At 41.0% G+C, this 21388-nt stretch overlaps 1 protein-coding gene and 1 non-coding gene across 5 annotated transcripts in view; one reads left to right on the top strand and one right to left on the bottom strand.

Moving 5' to 3' along the window:
* The window catches only part of SETX (senataxin), a 49858-nt gene extending 35676 nt beyond the window's left edge, over positions 1-14182 (bottom strand). For all 4 annotated transcript variants that reach the window (XM_011370029.2, XM_011370030.2, XM_011370031.2 and 1 more), the window contains exons 1-8: positions 13970-14182; positions 12778-12988; positions 10833-10942; positions 9375-9594; positions 8565-8684; positions 6299-6470; positions 6080-6167; positions 1370-5572 (exon numbers count right to left, since the gene is read on the bottom strand). In XM_011370029.2, coding sequence (XP_011368331.1) covers positions 1370-5572; positions 6080-6167; positions 6299-6470; positions 8565-8684; positions 9375-9594; positions 10833-10942; positions 12778-12988; positions 13970-14146 — 5301 coding nt within the window. In that variant the 5' untranslated portion in view covers positions 14147-14182. The remainder of the gene's footprint in view (positions 1-1369; positions 5573-6079; positions 6168-6298; positions 6471-8564; positions 8685-9374; positions 9595-10832; positions 10943-12777; positions 12989-13969) is intronic.
* A 6358-nt stretch (positions 14183-20540) lies between these two features.
* Positions 20541-20647, top strand: LOC111745613. Its single transcript, XR_002782732.1, has one exon. It is a non-coding gene; the product is annotated as a U6 spliceosomal RNA (small nuclear RNA).
* The last annotated feature ends 741 nt before the right edge of the window (positions 20648-21388 follow it).

The raw sequence follows: 21388 nt of genomic DNA, 5'->3' as shown, positions 1-21388 counted from the left end.
CCCAAAACAGATCACATTCTGGGGCAGAAAAACATTCTAACAAATTTAAAAGGAGAGCAATCCTACAATGTCTGCTTTCAGACTATAATGGAATTATAGAAATTACTAGAAATCGGTAGCTAGAAAATCAATCCTGTTCCTGTCTCTCTAGCCACACATGTCCACTCCTCACGACAGCCACCTGAGGTCACTACACATTGCAGCTGCAAAGCATCTCCCGTACCGCATGAAACACTGAGAATGTCACTTCCCAGTCACAGCATCTCACAAGTCCAAATGACCCCAATTCTCACCAACATGCTCCGTTTTCCTGCCAGCTTCTACAATTCTCTACACTCATCTTCCAATCCTTTCCCAAAAACTCAAATTCAGAAGTACCCGTGAGGATCTGAGAAATGGGGGCAATTTTAGAAAAGGGACTGACTACCTGTGTGAATAAGTCATTTTAATTTTTCCAATTAAAAAAAAACTAACAAATTACCTTTTGGGCTCAAGTGGTTTATCTTAATGTAATAGTTTAGTCGTTAAGTTCTTAAAACTACAGTTGACCACCATAATCGGCCATCATCAAGGATGACACCTGTTATCTGCAAAAGCTGATGTTACGCGGCTTCTGCACCAGGACTACGAATGTTCACCTGGCTGTTACTGATTTTAACGGTCTTACTGCATACTCAGGTTTCGGGTTTAAAAAATTTGAAAGAGTAATAATCTACATCCAATCCCTCACCTCCTTTGAGAACACCAAAAGCATCCTTCAAAATGCCTGTTGGGTGCTTACGCTACAGAATTACCAGCTGTCTCCCTGAGGTCCAAACTTAAACTAGAATGCTGTATTTCAAATCGGGCAGTCCCAGTCGGGGGGTAGTAAGGGACAGAGAAGCAGAAGGGGGCGTGCGGGGAGGGGAGGCGGCTGAGGGGAGAAAGCATTGGGAAGAAAGACCTGTTACGAGAAATTCGGAAGTTATTGCTTTGTGTTGTTCAATATAAGTGACCCTTTGCCACCTCAAGAAAACTTAAGTACTATGTTACTGTTCAAAAAAAACAAAATCCTGCAGACAGGAGACCACCTGCTGAGAAGTCTTCCCTTCGCAGTGAAAACCACTTCCTCCTAAGTCACCCCGGCCTAGGTACATTAACACCCTGAATGGCATCTCTAAGCTCCGGAAGGGCAGTGGTTAAGAACTTGTTTCCTCTGTGTCACCAGCACCTAGGGCAGGGTGTGGCACGAATGTCTGTTCCCCATGAAGTCTAAAAGCCGGGTCTGAAGCCCAGTGAGGCCCGTTACTGTAATTGGGCTCTACCGCGCGGCATGGGGGAGACGGGGCTTCAAAGTCTGGACGGGCATGCAACTAAAACACATACTTACTGTTTCAAAAGTATTCAATATCATCAAAGGGAAAAACACATCAAAATAATCTCCACAATCTTGAAACCTGACAGGCACAGGTCTTGAGATGGACTGACAGAGACTTGCTGGGGGCCCGCACTGATCGAAGTTCAAAAACATTTCATACTTCCATTTGAGGATCTCTTTCACGAAGGCGTCGGAGATGGACTGTGATGACAAGAGCATGTTTACCGGAGAAGAAGAAAAAGGTCTGCTTTCACTGAACGGAAGTCTGTAACCTTGCCTGCTGGAATTATTCGAAGGTGGAGAATTAAGAATGTTGCACAAACTCTTCACTTCAACCACTGGCTTCTGAGGAGGCGCCAGAGGGGCTGGCGGTGGCGCTTTCAAAACGGACTGTGCCCCGTTTGACTTATTTTTTAAAGCTGGGAGGAGCGCGGAGGCTTTTTCCAAAGAGCGGGAAAGATGAGCAATTCGTGAGGTACTACTCGAGCTAAAAATCTTCGTCGTGGACGGTCTCAGGGGTTTAGCCGCGGAAAGGGGCAGGCCGGGCTTCCGAAACACGTCTTCATCCGCTGCTTTGGCTTCGCAGTGTTTCGAGCAGTACTCGCCCTGGTTTTTCAGAGTTTCGGCACAATCTCTGTACTTACATTTTGTGCTGCTCAAAGACTCCAAGGGAGGCCGACTGAGTGAATCTTCTCCTACCTGGACTGTATCTTTTCCATGAACTACTTCAATGAGTTTGTCATTATCGTTCTGCTGCATCTGAGAACATAAATCCATATCTTCAGGATCGCACTGGGTTAAAAATATATTATCTTCCTCCATGTCACTGTTGGATGCGGGCTCTCCCTTGTTCAAAGTTGCCACGTCTAAATGAGGTGTCGTTAGGTCACCTCCACCTACAGGGTCCTCTGAAGTAGAGAGAGCTCTTTCATGCGTCAGTATCCCTCCATTTGCCATGACACACTCACGCTGGTTTAAGGGACAAGGATCCTCGGTCTCCTGGGAAATGAATTTCGCTTTCATGGGCTCTTGTTCGGAAGACACGCATGTCACTGACTGTCTTCCATTACTGCTGGCGATGACCTCAGCTCCCGCTTTGTTACTACAATCTGACCTAGCTGATTCTGCTACGAACACGTCAGGAATCTGTGCCGCATCTGGGCCCGCTCTCGCGGCATCTGTGCTTTCACAGTCAAAAACTCCTTGTCTGTTTTGCTGTGATTTGGGTCTCACCTGCCTTTGCAACTGAAGATCTTGATTTGCAAGCAGTTTCTTATTTTTGACAGGAAGAGTCTGAGGAGAGATCAATTTAGTCTTTTTTCGGGTGTCGACGACACCAACGGTTTTGCCATGGTCACGCAGCTGAACTATGTACTCCAAAGACCGCTGAGACAGCTCAAACGCCCTGCGGGGAGCCTTTTTCAGACCCAGCTTCTCAACCGTGGAGGTGGGTTCAGGACACTGGCGAAATTTTTTTGGTGGCACGATGGCAGGAGTTGTCCTACAGCTTATGTAATTTGAACTTTTACTCTGCCCCTTTCTGGCATCCGAATGTGTCTTCTTTGCGGCTTTGGACACGGGGACCCTCCGGATGGGTTTGGAGTAGGCGCGCAGCTTGGGCGGGGACTTCTTCAGGGCGGCCGCGGTGGCCCGCTGGACACGCGCATCGGGGGTCGTCGTCCGCACGTCTGCAATTTTAAGATCGTTTTCAGTCAGCTCTCTCTCGTTGAGGATGTCAGACTGGTCCTCATTTCTGGCAGAAGACGAAGGCCTTAAAGGATCTTCGGCCACAGGCTTTTCAAATTGTTTTCTCTTAGATCTTCTTACTTCAATTTCACAAAATTTCTCAACGGAAACACGACTGCTCCGTGGCTCCGCATTTTCGATGTCCTTGGTGACTTCGGCAACTTCTTCAGAAACAGGATAATCTGTCTCGTAGCCCCAGTCATTTGTGATATCAACAATGTGAGTCAAGCAGGAGCTCTTTCCGTCCTCTGGAACTGAACTGTCGTCTGTTTTCTGATCTTGCCAGACTGAAAACACTTCATGTTGGCTTTCAAACTCGAACACCTGCGAGTCGCACTCCTCAAACTCTAACGGGGAAGCTGGCTTCTCTTCTTTGATCGGCTTCCTTTCTGTGTTCGTATGAGCTTCTGATGTACGCGGCCCTGGGCCTTCTTTCTTAATGCTTACTTTATCTTGTTTAACGTGTTTTAATTTCTCAAACTCCAGAATTCTTTCATCAGCATCTTCATCATCATCATCGGAATCTGAAATAATAATAATTTGACCACGGCAGGTGTCCCCGACATTACTTTGGTTGGCTGTGAAACTTCTTTTGTCTTTCACTTTTCTTTGTAGCTGGGATGAGCTTCTTTGATTTGAATCTGATGGAAATTTAATGACACTGGCTTGAGCTATTCGAGATAATTTGTGGAGGTCTCTGTCTACCTGAGAATCTGTTAAGGTGTCAGACTTAGGGCTGATGCTAGGGGCCTGTTCTCTAAAGTCAGTATTCTTGCTGACTCTCTTCTCCCTTGATTCAAGTACAGCCCCGGGACTTTTAAAGGGAGATGTTTTATGCATGAAAGTATTGGTCGTTTCTGTAAATAGGACCAAATCTTTATTGCCGACATCACATTCCTGTATTTGACAATCATTTTCATGAGAAGAAAAAACATCTAACTCTTCACTCTTCACCTGTTTCTTTTTCAGCAATAAACTGTTATGAGCTTTTTGTTCTCCATTTTTATTATCCAGGATACCGTCGGAGCCTGAAGAGAGACTGTGCATGAAGCTATCCCCTTTCTGACCTCCGGCGTCTTTCCTTGAACAGAAATTCTCAACGTTAGATGCGGCCAGGTTTCCTTCGAACTTCACAGTACTATTGACCGAGGTGTTTTTCCTGTGTGGCTTCTTTATTACACACGATAACTTAGCACAGATTTCATCTTTCTGGGCCTTAGATTTTGCTTTTGAAGTTTTGCCAAGAACACCATCCTTCGAAGAGAAATCCCCATTTGATGTGGACATCTTCTCCTGAGTATCAGCGCTAGAATCAGTTGGCGAATGTGTTGACAGTATTATTCCTCTGCCACATCCTCTTTCTGGACCATTCCTTGCAGTACAGTTCTTTGATGTGTATAAAGAATTGTCTTTGACAGACTTTTGCTTCCCCGTACGCATTTTAACTTGATCTTGAGCTCTTCCAGCGAAAAGGTTTTTACTACTCTGCTTTAAGCATGACTCAGCTGAGAGATGGTCCTCTAGTTTCAAATCTTTAATGTAATTTGGCTCATTATCCTCTTCCACAGCGCTACTTGCTTTGCTCAAGATACTCTCTTGCAGTTGATACGCGTCAGCTTTCATTGGTTCTTTAGAAAACGTTGGGCTGGAACTTTCCACACAGAGCATGTTTTTACACTTCTTCCCTACTTGCTCATTTTCTTCTTTATCACAAGATGCCGGAAGAATCTTACATGGAGGAGTCAGGTCCACAATAGCGCTACATTGTGGTACTTTGAATTTGATGTTTCTAATGATTTGCTTTAAACAAGTTTGCAACTCCTGGGTTTCCTGACTAGTCAACTGCCAGCCTAGAGATAAGTTCCCTCGCAGGAATAAGTTGAGCTTATCCCTGAACCGCTTACAAAGAGTCTGCTGCCCAAGCTGGTAACCTTCTTTAAGGAGACTTCTAATCAGCTGCACGCAAGCGAGCTGTACGGAGTTAGATGGCATTGAATGGAGAGACAGAGATGATATCATCGGTGTTCCTTTGGAGCCGCTGCCGGATGACTTCTCCGAGCTCCGTGCAAAGGCAGTGGTCGGGAGCTTGGCACACTTCACGACAGCCTCCACCCACTGCTGGGAGCTCACCCACAGCAAATGCAAGCATTTTTTATTCCTATGTAGTTCGATCACTGACACCAAAATTAGAAAAAAAAATTCAGTGACTTTGTCACACACGACAACTGTCTGGTTGAGGACATCTTTGACCTCCGAGTGCAGATGATGGATAACCTCTACTATGTAGGCCACGCCCAGATCCTTCAGATCCATGAGGGACTGAACGAACGGAATGAACCACAGGAATGTGCTGTTGTGAACACGCATGTCTTGACCGATGTCTGATTGAAGCACGCTGGCTAATGTTTCCATCTCTTCGTACATGTTAGGGCAATAATCTGGGCAAATGGCTGATCTCCAGCCTGAATCCTAAAATGAAAGAAATACTGACATTCAGATAAAAAAGCACCGTTCAGGACAGGTTTAGCACATAAGTGGTAAACGAGAAAACATATGGCTTGATGTTCCTATTTTGGTTTCCACACACACATACATAGCCCCAAGAAAGTGAAGGCATAGTCCAATTTTTAGGTTAAGGTGTCACAAAAAGGTAAATTTACAACACCTCCATGTACTCTGACCTTCCTTCCCATTTGCTGTTTTTGATTTCTGGTCACGTCGCTTATCTTCCCGATCCCATAAACTTTCCACCCTTCCTAACTGTGCTTAAAAATGAATTTCCGAAAGTGTGCAAAATTGTAGGTAAAGTCCACTTTTCCCCCCGCACAGCATCGGTTCAGACAGAAAGCCTTTATGCAGCAGTTGATTGAAAACAGCTTCTCATCATAAAAGCAGCGATCCAACTAATTACGTAAAACACCGTCTTAAAAGATAAAGGCAATACAATGTCATCTGAATTCTCAAAATGTTTTATACCTTTTTGGTCTTTTCAGGATTATAATTGTATACAATCTGGCTGCAAGTCACCATATCATCCATACACGACTCCGGTTCTAACTTGGTCCTTAAATATTAAGAATAAATAGAAATTACGGAAATGAAAGGAAAAAAAAGAAGAAACGCTAACGTTGAGTAAGCTTCAACAGCCTTCCTTCCGGAGGCTGTTTTTAAACCCTGCCGTATGATGGCACGAACCTCACAGAGCTGTTCCGGATACTCTGGATCTCTCGGTTGTAGCTCCGGTTGTTGATGATGGTTTGAAATGCCTCGATAGGGTCAATGAGCTGCCCCCAGACCTTGGATCCAAGGCGATCCAGAATCACCATGAAACAGTGTAACGCTGGCCAGAAAGGATCCCCACTATCGTCTGAAATACAATGGAGTTATTGCCAAATTACAGAACGATTAGAAGAGATGCTAAAATATGTTGAGAATGACGCATTCTTTATCTGGGGAGCAACAAAACCGAAAGCGAAGCAGCAAATAGTTTAACGTAAAGTGCTGCCAACTACAGGTTTCAAAAAGCTGGCAAATTCTTAAATGTTTTTACACATTTTTCAATACTATACACCTCCGTAAGAAACTTTTAAACAGAGAACAAATGAGAGCGTCTAGGTAAACTAAATTTTCTCACCACTTTAACACCCTTGAAACAATCTTTCCTACTCAGCTCAACTTCTCCCAGAACTTTATACTCTCTCCAATAAATAAGAGAAGAGAAGTAGAGGGAAAAATGGGCAAAAGAAAGACTGGTACTTACGGATCTAAACAAATTCCATGTTACAAGAAAGAGTGGTTTAGCGTGACCCCGAGCAGTGCGCCATCCGGCTGGCGTAAAGGACGGAATCCCTTAGCTAGTGGGTGAGCAGAGACGCAGAGCCTCCATCCGCCCGTATCGCAACGTGGCTTTGCTGGTATCTGCTTTCACCCAGTGGCAGGAATTCCCATCACTCAAGAGCTCTAACCTCCAGTCCTTTCCCTCTCTTATCAGACACGCAGCGGCAAGACGCTGCCCTGCTTAACGACCTTCAATGGCTCCTCAATGTCTTCCCAGAAAATTCAAAGGCCTCATCAGGTAGGCATTACAAGACCCTCTTCGACTGTTTCTTTCCTGTTATTTGTCACACTTCCATAATCATTCCCAATCTACAGCAAAAACAGCTAGCTGGCTTTTTCCCAAATAAGAACCGGAATGCCTCGCTATTAGCGCCACCTATCAAAATCCTATCTGTCTTCCAAGTCCAGCCCGAAAGCTTCCTCCTGTATCAAATGGTCCCCAGCCACAGAATCTTCCTTCCCAGCATCTTCTGGGGTGAGAACTCTCTGCTTTATTTCTCTCTTAGACTCTCAGACTATACTTTCCAGAAGTCATTCGTGTACACCTTCTCATGCACTTTTTTATCCTCTAATACAGCTGACATACCGTCTTAAGTCTAGTGAGCTCTCAAATTAAAGGATGTCCTCGATTAAGTGAAGACAATTAAGAAAGGTCTCTTAAAGAGATGCCTCACATTCTGAAGGTTAGGGGAGGTGGATTAATGAAAACAAAATTTTTTTGTGCAAGACACATGGAAAGAAATGAACAATTTATGTAGTAAATGCTGGCAAATGAATTAGTAATAACTTTACTCAGGAATAATCCAGCAAAAAAATATATAGGATCAAAAAAAAAGAACATATTTTAGAATCTCCCAGAAATGAGTTTATATCCACACTGAAGTTTTCTAAAGAAAAGCCAAAATGGGAAAAATTATGTTTTCACCGGATCCGGCATGCTTGGTCTTTACTGATTCATTCTTTCATAAAGAAGTAAGATTAGAAACACTTATGTAAACACAAATCCTCCTTGATCATCTGACATGACCACGAGCAAAGAAAGCTGGGGTTTAATAGTAAACACGACGACAAGTTTTAGACCTTATTTTGTAGACGTTCTGAGCAGTGCTGTCCAACAGAACGTCCCATGAGGACTGTTGGGTACGGTAGCCCCCAGGCACATCCAGCTACTGAGTTCTTGGAGTACAAGTGGAACCACATTTTTAATTTTATTTTAATTAAACTGAAAGAGCCATATTCAGCTAGCAGTCACCAGGCTGGACAGTGAAACCAGAAAGAAATGAAATGAAGAACCAGGAAAAAGGGAGACAGTGGACGACAGGGGATACATTAGAAATGTGTCTCCTACAGGTTCTAGTCTGCTTCTACCACGAACGGGGCGTTCTCACGTGAAAAAGCAAGTTGACTTCTCTGCGCTCTGGTCTCTTCTTTTGTGAAAGTGGGGTGATGAATTACACTCTAAACGTCCCTTCTAACTTAGAATCCTGAATCTGTGGCCTAAACCACAAAATGTTCATTCTTCTTTTCTCCGCACCACACCCCCAATTCTCGCAGTGACCCCGGGATTTTAAAAGTGCATCATCATCACAGTATTCAAAAGCATTTAGCAGACAGAGTTCATTACCGTCTGACTGCCTCTCCATGGTGTGAAGTATCAACTGCATAAAATCGTTCTCTTTGTCCGAGCCCAACAACAGTGAATCCATGGCCTGCTCTTCAAGAATGGTAAGCAACATGCAGATACCTGTAAGATCATTCAGTTTTCTTGAATTAAGTTATATTCTAATGCCTTCTCTGGCTTAGCTGATAAAAGTAACATGGCAGAAAGATAAAGCGAAACAGTATCCAGTTGCTCACACATTTAACTCTGGCATTTTCACACAGAACTGCTCCTAAATAACGAGATAGCAGACTGATTTGAGAACAAAAAGGGAATGCAGTACAAACGTGCTTAGAAAACAATATCTAAGATGACTGCCACACATTTCATATTTCATTAAATCTAACATGGCTTCAATTTTAAGATCATCATATTTCAAGTGCCAATCACTGCCAAATATGATACATGACTATAAGACCTAGACTCAGTAAAGCAGGTGGGCCTCTTCTGAGTTGGATTAGACCTTTGTTTTAAATAGATCAAACCTATTAAAGTCACCTGCTCTATTAATATTTTGTTATATCTAATATTGCTTTACATAAAAGATCTACTTGCCATACTTGAAAATGTTACCTCCTACATAGAAAGTTTCTAGGATAAATAATGTTTAAAACGAGATGTGTAATAGTTACATCAATGACAGAAGAACTGGAAACTATGAAATCTTGTATTTCGCATTTTGATAAGATTACCAAGAGATCACTCTCTTTGCAGGATACTCATAAAAACTATAGAAAAATACAAATTATAATTGTGTAGGGACAACACACTCACCTAGCCAATAGTTTTTGTAGTTTGTAGTATCATACATGTGTGAGGGCAGAAGAACCAGTTTACCCTTCTCGAGGACAGAGGAAGTATAAATGTCTGGACTTTCTAAAAGCCCCAACTCGATGACTTTAAAGAGGCAAGTCAAAACCTCCTGTAAGTCATAGTAATCGTCCCTGTCCACTTTCCCCAGGCCTTTTGCGGTCAGGATGGCCCAGCGCCGAACCTGAAAGCAGAAGAGAGTTGCTACTTCATTCTACAGACAACAAAAAACTAGGTAAGAAAATAGGATTCCCTCTAGATTTTAAAAGACACGAGATACTAATTAATGCAAAGTGTGGACCTTATTTGATCCTGATTTGAATAAACTAACCCTAATAAAGTATTTCTGAGGCAATCATCTCCATTCATTTAAACGCTGGCTAGGAATATGACATTAAAAGATTATTTTCAGCGCGGTGATAGCATTGCTTTGTTGTTTTAAAAAGACCTTATGGGCTCCCAGTCACGATGGCGGAGTAGGTAAATGCCGTCCGTGTCCGCCTCCTCCCGTGACCACATCGAAATCGCAACCCAATTACAGAACCGCCCTGGAGAACTCCCCGCAGATTGGGCGACCAGGACTCCTGTAACTAAGGATATAAAGCAGCAGCCACATCGAGACGACAAAAATAAAAAAAATACAAAGTCCTCATCTCTTAGAGACACATACGGAAGTATTTTTATGGATGAAACGCTCTGGTGTCTCGGGTTTGCTCTAACTAATCCAAAAAGGCAGTAGTAGAATATTGACATGTACTGATAACTGATAAAGCTCAGTGATGAACATATGAGAGCTCATTATACCATTCTACTTTTGTGTGTAATTTTCCATAACAAAATTTTAAAAAGGAAAGAAAAAAAAAGAAAAGAAAGTCAAAATAAAAACCTGGGCAATAGGCTCAATGTCGGGCTTCAATACTCTGGTGCTGCTCTCTGCTCTGTTCTGATTCGTCTGCCCCTCTTCATTTTCAGTACCTAGGAACTGGATTTCCTACCCTCCCCTCCTTCACCCCCTTCCCCCAGACTTTAAAAAATCTCATCTATTAGCAAAATAATTTTTTCAATTGCTTTCAATTAGCAAAATGTTTTAACCAGTATTTCCGTGTGCTTGGAGTAGGGTAGGCAGGCAAGGAAAGCAAAAGAGGAAGTTCTTCGTTGGTTCAGGTCGACAGACTGAAAGAAGTTCAAAGTACTCCCTTATCTGTCTTTTAAGCTGAATCATCACCCGTCAGAAATATTCTCTTATCCTCTTGGATCTCTTCTTTAACCCCACAGCACCTCCACTTAACTATAGTCATTTTACAAAATGAAAATAATCTTGATGAACATTTTCAACAAAACACACACCCAACACTTCTACTACAGCTATCTATATATGTGAAAGTAGAATACGTCCTTCCACTGCCCGACGCTCATACTCACCATTTCATTGGGATGGACCAAAAACAAATAGACCCCAGGATGCTTTTCAAAAACCTGAAAGGAACAATTGGCCTGTTCCATCCGACAAAGTGCTTCAACGCATAATTCATCTACACAGAAGAAATAAAGCAATATACATAAGACATAAATCTTATCGACTTAACAAGATTCCCTAAATCTGGCTCCTTCAGTTGTTTCAAGTAAATGAAAACGTGTTCCTTTTTTTTTTTTAAGTATGGCATAAAAAGGCTGATCATGTAAATTTAGGAATAATATTTACCTATCTGAAAGACTAACTGGTTCATTACAGTGTGGTTCCTATGAATGATTCTGACTAGTATATACATCTTTTTTTTTTACCCTTGGCATAATTATCTCCATAGGGTGTCTGCTTAGAAGTCTGGTTATAGATCCAATTCCATTGGCATCTTACATTTTGATTCACATGGACTGGAGTGATAATAATAAAGTCAGCTTTTCCCTCCAATGACTATTTTGTCCTACTCTCATTTACTGAATAATTCCTTTTCCCCACTGGTGTGAAACACTACCGCCATTAGATACTAAACTCCCCAAACACACGTGGTGAACTTCTGGACTCTGCTCTGTCCCATTAGCCTATCCATGCCAGCACTGTATTAATTCCTGCTGCTCTATGGAAATTTCATTACTCTTTCAGAAGTGTCATGAACAGAATAAACCACACATTTACACGATCAGCTGAATCAACTCTAGTCTGTCAAGCTTCAAAGAACACTCAGTAACAGTGGCAGGCACTGAGTAAGAGATACTGACTAGGAAAGCGTGAGGGGACTTCCTGGGGTGCTGGTATTTTCTTCATCTGGGTGGTGGCTACAGAGGTGTGTTTAGTTTGTGAAAAACTACTAAGCTTATACACACACACACACACACACACTTTCCTAGAAGTAATAGTCTTTAATGTTTGAAAAATGACTTAGAATTTTAAAATCTAATTATTTTAATTTAGAAAGATTTAATTAAATCTTTAGATCGACTTTCCAGTTTACTGAAAATACAGAGGATAGAGACGTAAGTTTAATATCACAAGAAAGCAATTGGAATAATCCCCAAAGTGCATTATTTATTCTACAGGGCAACTACATGGTCTCAACAAGTCAGTTAAGAAAAAACAACAAAAAGGTCTGTGCGCGTGTATGTACAAACAGACTATGTGGAATTAAGAGAGACTTAAGAAATAGGAACCAAATGCAATGTATCATTCCTGATTGAACTCTAAACAAATCAGCCAAAATACATTTTGCAATTACTGAGAAAGATGTTAAAATGAACTAGATATCAGATCCCTTAAAGGTATTGCTTTTAAGAGATTCATATTAAGAAATGCAAATATAAATGACCAAAATCTAGGCGGCCATGATACGCTATGCCACAATGATTAATGAAAACCACTGCAGCCCAGCAGTTCTCAATCAGAAGTGATTCTGCCCCTCCCGACTTCCAAAGGACATCTGGCAGTATTTGGACACTTTTGGTTTTTACGGCTGGGTCAAGGGAGAGGAGGACGCTACGGCATCTAGTGGACAGAGGCCAAGGATGCTAGTAAATATCCTACAATGGACAGCACAGCCCCCCAAACAATGATCACCCCGTCTAAAATATCAGTAGCGCCAAGGTTGAGAAACCCTGTTACAAATTACAAGAATAAAAATTAACTAAATGGACAGATGAATAAATATGTGATAAAGCAAATATAGCGAGATGTTAGCAACTGCAGAATCTGTGTGGTGCGTATGTGGTGTTCACCACAAAATTATTTTGTTTAGAATCTTCGGTAACAAAACGTTGGGAAAAATATTAAGTAGTCTATGTTTAACGAACAGATTTTCAATAAAGATAAACCTAAATTCCTACAATCCTTGAAATAACAAAACTGACGTAACTCGTGGGACATGCAGATACTCACTAACACGTGCGTGTAAGAGCAGATAAGGATATTTCAGGATTTCAAGAAGAGGAACCCGAAGCTTATTTTCAAAGTCTTGGCCAGTAAAGTCAAACAGCTGTGTCTCTCCATTGTTGTCCACTATGTATAATTCATCATCATCTTCGATTTCTGCCCTCATGGATTTTTCAAAATGAATTATGAGACGTCGGGTTTCTAATTCCCATAAAACCTACAGGAAAACAAAAATAGGCAATATGCTTTATATATCTTACTATCGACAAAATACACTGGATGTGATGATCTTTCTAGAAAGCCTTCTCCTAACTATAAAAATTCAGAAGTACTAAATATCACATATTAGATTTGAAGAAAATAGTCACTGAACATGGCCATTTTTTTGATACACAAATATGAGGACGTAGAGCAAGAGATGTTTAAACACCACTTTTGCAAGGTTGCTATAAATATCTCAACACCCCTACCAAGTATACTCTACTAAAAAGGAAAGGAGAAGCTGGAGCTTCTTTGTCAAAGGCATGAGCCACGCCTTCCACGTCTTCCCTTCTATGTTCCAGCTATTGGTACTCACCTTACACATCAGCTGGTTTAAGACAATGGTTAGCCTCACAACTAGGAAATTTTGCAAATGCAAAAGTTTTCTGAACAAATTCATAAATAATCACCCCCTCCCCTTCTTTCTCTTCTGTAGATATATCTGTGGTTTGTGTTCTGTTTTTCATCAGATAAACTAAATATTCAAAGCCAAGTATTTAAAATTACATGTTTCATTTTGGTTAATATAACTAGAAAAATATACTTGCCTTTAGAGGTTTATACCATTTACCATTAAAAAAAATGAAATGAGAAAAAAAAAGATGAACCAATAAAATAACCCAAGCCATTCAGACATCACTAACACTGTCAAAGTCTGACATAAAAACATAAACCAAAAAACCCCCAAACATCACTTCATTTCAAAAAACTGTTTCCTGTCAAACTGACTTAAAGGTGAGAAGTCAGAAAATTCTGCCTTAAGTTTCAATTCCATTCCATCAGTCAGCGAGCATTAAGTCAGCAATGAATTTACCAAAAGTGTATCAGCCTTCAAAGTGTAAATGACCAGTTCCCTGAACGCTTCCAACAGAGTTCAAATTTATTCTCTTCTGAGGTATCAAACTCTGAAAACTATCACACATCTACTGGAAATTACCTCGTGCAAGAACGGCAGCTCATCCCTGGCCTTGTGGTACTCGGCCACACACTCCAAGCAGTAGCAGAGGTCTTCGTCGGCGGTCTGAAATTCACTGGATGGGGTCTCGGATGCATAGAGCTTCAGGAAGTCGACGGTGGAAACGCCACCTGGCGTACACCAACAGCATGTGCTCATTCTGCACCTACGTTCAGAAAAGATGGCAAAGATGAAGGAAAGAAACAAAGCAATACTTCGGCCCATTCTGTGTGAATGGGTATGCCCCCGCCTAACGCCCCTCGCCCTCACTTAAAATGCGCTTCCACCATGTCCAGAGCCATCTGCTGGCCAGCCTGTCAATCACGGACTAAACTCTGAGCCCACTCTTAAAAACTTATGACACGCGAAAAATATAATGAAATGAAAGCACTGTTAGTTAGAAACATCATAAGGCAATATACAGCTGTGCTATAAAGAAGGCTCAAAACTACGTAACACACGTAGAAAATACACTGAGACGGAATTATCGGTGCTGCCAAAGCAGAGTGGGGAGTGAGCTAGAGACGGACTGGAACCCCGTTGAAACCTCAAGGAATCTCACACTCCCAGATGCCATGTTCCAGAAATCCCTGAAGGCATAAAAATCCATAAATATTAATCCACACTAATAACAAAAACCCAGAGAAGGGCTATCTCTTGCTTAGAAAGTATATATACATGAATTTGCCATAGAGCATCACTGCCCATAATTCACTACTCATCAACGCACTGTAACAGCGACAAATGTTAACCTGTTGCTACTAAGTCCCATACTTCAAGTTTCTGACTGTGTCCAACTTTAGTTTTTATAATACCATCAGAGCCTCCACCATCCAAACTCAAGTGAAAAGGTTAAGAGTAAATAATTTTCCAAATCCTAGCAATCTCAAGGAGAGCAAAGTAGCAAGATGGTACCAGGAAATTCCAAGAACCAAATATGTCAAAGATGTCAAAGAAGATATGCGAGGCACGTTTATCAGAAATGCAGATGGCATGAAACTGGGAGGACCAGCAAATAGGATGGAAGCCAGAATCTAGAGATTTCGAACTCTAATGAGGTATAATAAAAGTAAGCTGAGATGCTCTATTTTTATGCCGAACGAAATGCATAGAAAAGCCAATAGGGTGCTGTCAGTCAGCGTTATATTGTGGCTAAACAAAAAGCAAATGTTTGCATGAAAATAAATGAGGGAGGGAAAGAGGGAGGAGTTGGGGGCAGGAACAATACCAAGGTGAGCCTGGAGCACCTCACAGAGCCAGAAAGCGCTCAAAATACAAAAGGGTGGGGGCATATCAAAGGGACCCAGGAGCCAACCCAAGAGAGCTCTCAATGGCCAAAGCTCAAACATTCTGGACAAAATAAATGTACTAGTGGAGTAGAGCCAACAGTATAAAGTTAATACGCGTGAGTTCACAGTGGCATAAATAAATGACTGAATAAACAAATGTAGGAGAAGGGATAAACCTTCCATATAGAAGAATTTCAAATAATACATATCAGTATTCTCCATTCCAGGAACTTAACCCCACCCCATCTTGAACATGGGCTGGACTTGGTGGCCCGCCTCCAGAGAAGAGAGCACGCAAAAGGAAAAGCAGGGATTTCACAGTGGAGACACCTGGCCAACATGACCCAAACCAAGGGATCAGGGGCAACATCGCTGGTGACGTCATGCTGATAACCCGACATGTGATGAGGAAGCAGCTCCAACTCTGCAGTCTGTTTCTCCAAACCCGTAGCACCCCCGTCTATTCATGAGGAAAACATCAGGCAAGCCCGAGTGGGTATTATCTAAACAGGTATCAGCCAGTCTGAAACAACGAAGAGGAAAACCACACCCGAAGGAAATCAGAGCAAGTGTTCTTTCATGAGACTACTGATTCATGGGGAATCAGCTAACAAACCTCATCAGGAGAAACCTGACCCTAACTACGTAAAATATCAGCCTAATGGGGAAAAAAAGTTACAAACCTGACCTTAATTATGTAAAGTCTTACTCTTTTTATGCATAGAGCACAGATAAACATACAGTACACAGAGTGATATACAATATATCACTAATATTAAAAGTCACGGGAAACTCATAGGAAAAAATGTATAAAATGTTTCCTTTCAGGGAGGGAGAGAGGACAGTAAAAGGTTAAGAAATATGACCCAAATCATTGAATATTTGAGCACAGAAACTTGGCAGTGAGGTTTGTACTGTAGATATATCTGTGGTTTGTGTTCTGTTTTTCATCAGATAAACTAAATATTCAAAGCCAAGTATTTAAAATTACATGTTTCATTTTGGTTAATATAACTAGAAAAATATACTTGCCTTTAGAGGTTTATACCATTTACCATTAAAAAAAATGAAATGAGAAAAAAAAAGATGAACCAATAAAATAACCCAAGCCATTCAGACATCACTAACACTGTCAAAGTCTGACATAAAAACATAAACCAAAAAACCCCCAAACATCACTTCATTTCAAAAAACTGTTTCCTGTCAAACTGACTTAAAGGTGAGAAGTCAGAAAATTCTGCCTTAAGTTTCAATTCCATTCCATCAGTCAGCGAGCATTAAGTCAGCAATGAATTTACCAAAAGTGTATCAGCCTTCAAAGTGTAAACGACCAGTTCCCTGAACGCTTCCAACAGAGTTCAAATTTATTCTCTTCTGAGGTATCAAACTCTGAAAACTATCACACATCTACTGGAAATTACCTCGTGCAAGAACGGCAGCTCATCCCTGGCCTTGTGGTACTCGGCCACACACTCCAAGCAGTAGCAGAGGTCTTCGTCGGCGGTCTGAAATTCACTGGATGGGGTCTCGGACGCATAGAGCTTCAGGAAGTCGACGGTGGAAACGCCACCTGGCGTACACCAACAGCATGTGCTCATTCTGCACCTACGTTCAGAAAAGATGGCAAAGATGAAGGAAAGAAACAAAGCAATACTTCGGCCCATTCTGTGTGAATGGGTATGCCCCCGCCTAACGCCCCTCGCCCTCACTTAAAATGCGCTTCCACCATGTCCAGAGCCATCTGCTGGCCAGCCTGTCAATCACGGACTAAACTCTGAGCCCACTCTTAAAAACTTATGACACGCGAAAAATATAATGAAATGAAAGCACTGTTAGTTAGAAACATCATAAGGCAATATACAGCTGTGCTATAAAGAAGGCTCAAAACTACGTAACACACGTAGAAAATACACTGAGACGGAATTATCGGTGCTGCCAAAGCAGAGTGGGGAGTGAGCTAGAGACGGACTGGAACCCCGTTGAAACCTCAAGGAATCTCACACTCCCAGATGCCATGTTCCAGAAATCCCTGAAGGCATAAAAATCCATAAATATTAATCCACACTAATAACAAAAACCCAGAGAAGGGCTATCTCTTGCTTAGAAAGTATATATACATGAATTTGCCATAGAGCATCACTGCCCATAATTCACTACTCATCAACGCACTGTAACAGCGACAAATGTTAACCTGTTGCTACTAAGTCCCATACTTCAAGTTTCTGACTGTGTCCAACTTTAGTTTTTATAATACCATCAGAGCCTCCACCATCCAAACTCAAGTGAAAAGGTTAAGAGTAAATAATTTTCCAAATCCTAGCAATCTCAAGGAGAGCAAAGTAGCAAGATGGTACCAGGAAATTCCAAGAACCAAATATGTCAAAGATGTCAAAGAAGATATGCGAGGCACGTTTATCAGAAATGCAGATGGCATGAAACTGGGAGGACCAGCAAATAGGATGGAAGCCAGAATCTAGAGATTTCGAACTCTAATGAGGTATAATAAAAGTAAGCTGAGATGCTCTATTTTTATGCCGAACGAAATGCATAGAAAAGCCAATAGGGTGCTGTCAGTCAGCGTTATATTGTGGCTAAACAAAAAGCAAATGTTTGCATGAAAATAAATGAGGGAGGGAAAGAGGGAGGAGTTGGGGGCAGGAACAATACCAAGGTGAGCCTGGAGCACCTCACAGAGCCAGAAAGCGCTCAAAATACAAAAGGGTGGGGGCATATCAAAGGGACCCAGGAGCCAACCCAAGAGAGCTCTCAATGGCCAAAGCTCAAACATTCTGGACAAAATAAATGTACTAGTGGAGTAGAGCCAACAGTATAAAGTTAATACGCGTGAGTTCACAGTGGCATAAATAAATGACTGAATAAACAAATGTAGGAGAAGGGATAAACCTTCCATATAGAAGAATTTCAAATAATACATATCAGTATTCTCCATTCCAGGAACTTAACCCCACCCCATCTTGAACATGGGCTGGACTTGGTGGCCCGCCTCCAGAGAAGAGAGCACGCAAAAGGAAAAGCAGGGATTTCACAGTGGAGACACCTGGCCAACATGACCCAAACCAAGGGATCAGGGGCAACATCGCTGGTGACGTCATGCTGATAACCCGACATGTGATGAGGAAGCAGCTCCAACTCTGCAGTCTGTTTCTCCAAACCCGTAGCACCCCCGTCTATTCATGAGGAAAACATCAGGCAAGCCCGAGTGGGTATTATCTAAACAGGTATCAGCCAGTCTGAAACAACGAAGAGGAAAACCACACCCGAAGGAAATCAGAGCAAGTGTTCTTTCATGAGACTACTGATTCATGGGGAATCAGCTAACAAACCTCATCAGGAGAAACCTGACCCTAACTACGTAAAATATCAGCCTAATGGGAAAAAAAAGTTACAAACCTGACCTTAATTATGTAAAGTCTTACTCTTTTTATGCATAGAGCACAGATAAACATACAGTACACAGAGTGATATACAATATATCACTAATATTAAAAGTCACGGGAAACTCATAGGAAAAAATGTATAAAATGTTTCCTTTCAGGGAGGGAGAGAGGACAGTAAAAGGTTAAGAAATATGACCCAAATCATTGAATATTTGAGCACAGAAACTTGGCAGTGAGGTTTGTGAATGCGTATCACCCTAAAATTCGGAGTGCATAATCTCTGCTTATGACATCTTGACAGAAATCATTTAAATGCTCAGGTTTTTGTGGCATAATGCCAGTTCTTTAAACTGATTTTTTTAAAAAAACTACTTATTTTCTTCTTACATCCATGATTAAAGAGTTATATATAAATGTATAAGCATAATTAAATACACATTTTGATTTTATAATCAAATACTTATTAATTTTTAAACTTATTAAATATTACGTACCTTCTTCCTGCACCTAAAAAGAATTTAGGAAAGCTTTCAACATTGATGTACTACATATAGACAAGGACATTTAAAAAGGAGATTTAAAAAGAGAGCAATCCAAATTTACACAGAAGAAATTTAATTTCACTAAGTCTTAAATTCGGTTTCCTGAAAAGCAGAACAAAAGATAACATGAGGGACACAGTTCTCACTTGAGGGGAAAAAAAAAAAAAAAGGATGCCAGTTCAGCGGGAGAGTCCTGCCCTTTCCTGATACTAATTCAATTAAGCTGATTGATGCCTGCCTTGTTGCAAATTAGGGACTACGAAGTAACAGTGAACATTACTAGTCACTGCAGAATATAAAATTATTTTATTCAAAGGAGAATTTCTTATATCTGAAAGGCCAATTTCATAATACTAAGAAGTCTGCAGAGAAGTTAATTTTTTTTCTGGTGATCTAAGTCAATGTGGGGAGTGAACTCAGATTCAATAGAAAGTGAAACTTCTTTGAGGTTTCTTAATTGTTTTGAGCATGATTTGACAAGAGTACAAGACTGCATAAACTGAAACTAAGGGACTGAAGTACAAATGATACCTCTATGACATTTTAAAAGCGTAGTTAGCAAAACAAACTTTCCATTAAGAAAATTATGGAGTCTGCTTTTTATTCCCCTCAGAGAGCTAGCCTATCTCCACTCCACAAAGACTAACTTTTCTCAGAGGAGGTGGGAGTGACTGCCACATGCTCTGTAAGTGCCATGGAATCTAGAACACAGAGAACGGTGCCACGGTGTGCTCCAGCAACAGAAACGTTTCCGTGATTCCTCCCAAATGGCCATAATGTGTGTGCTTATGTCCTCAAATCGAAAATCATCACAGGCCTGAAAGCTAAGCCCAACAAACTCCGAATAGGGCATGTCATAATTTTTCTTTTGAGGGAAAATTACTTGTAGAGGACCGTGAATCTTCTAAGTTTCTGCACAACTCTGTTCTTCTGGAGGTCAGTTTTGTTCACTTCAACTGCCTGGCACCATTACTGAACCACAGATGAGGTATCCAGGGAACCATTAAGCTGCAGGACAGAAGTAAGTACCACTTCCCACGCATCAAAACGAGTTGATTTTTCCTTCTTGGATCAGGAACAAGACAAGGCTGTCCTCTATTACCAGTACTATTCAATATAGTACTGGAAATCCTAGCTAGAGCAATCAAGCAAGAGAAAGAAATAAAAGGCATCCAAACAGAGAATGAAGAAAAACTGTCACTTTTTGCAGACAACACGATCCTCTATATAGAAAACCCTAAAGGCTCCACTAAAAACCCATCAGAAATTATAAACAGATACAATAGTTTCAGGATACAAAATCAATGTTCAAAAATCCACAGCGGTGCTTGCTTCGGCAGCACATATACTAAAATTGGAACAATACAGAGAAGATTAGCATGGCCCCTGCACAAGGATGATACGCAAATTCGTGGAACGTTCCGTATTTTTAAAAAAATCATAGTGTTCCTATCCTAACAATGAATTTTCATAAAAATGGGGAAAAATTCATCTTGCAATTGCAACAAAAAGAATAAAATATCTAGAAACAAACCTAATGAAACATGTGAAGGACCTATACACTGAAAACCATAAGACAATATTAAAAGAAATTGAAAAAGACACAAAGAAATGGAAAGTTATTTTGTGTTCGTGGATTGGAAGAATCAGTATAGTTAAAATGATCATATTACCCCAAGCATTATGCAGATTTAATGAAATCCCCCATCAAAAGCCATCTGTTGAATAATTTTTGAACTATCTGCTTCCATTCTTAGACTCTAGTCTGATCCACTATTTTGTGTGTCTACTTACACATCAGTACCAAACTGCTTGAATATTATAGCTTTAAAATGCATTTTAAATAATTTTCGACAAAAGAGCCAAAAACACAATGGAGAAAGGAAAGCCTCTTCAATAAATGATGCTGGGAAAATTGGAAAGCCACATGCAAAAGAATGAAACTAGATTGCCACCTGTCATCATACACTAAAATTAACTCAAAATGGATCAAAGACCTAAATATAAGACCTGAAACAATAAATTGCGTAGAAGAAACCAGAGGTACTAAACCCAGGGACCTTGGATTTAGAGAGTTTATGAATTTGACCTCAAAGGCAAGGGAAGTAAAAGCAAAAATGAGACTATATGAATGAGACTATCAAACTAAGAAGCTTCTGCATAGTAAAAGAA

The sequence above is a fragment of the Pteropus vampyrus genome, unplaced genomic scaffold, assembly GCF_000151845.1.
Source record: "Pteropus vampyrus isolate Shadow unplaced genomic scaffold, Pvam_2.0 Scaffold158, whole genome shotgun sequence".
Lineage (NCBI taxonomy): Eukaryota > Metazoa > Chordata > Mammalia > Chiroptera > Pteropodidae > Pteropus > Pteropus vampyrus.
Note: the sequence above shows the minus strand (reverse complement) of the source record. Positions and strands in the feature narration are given on the sequence as shown.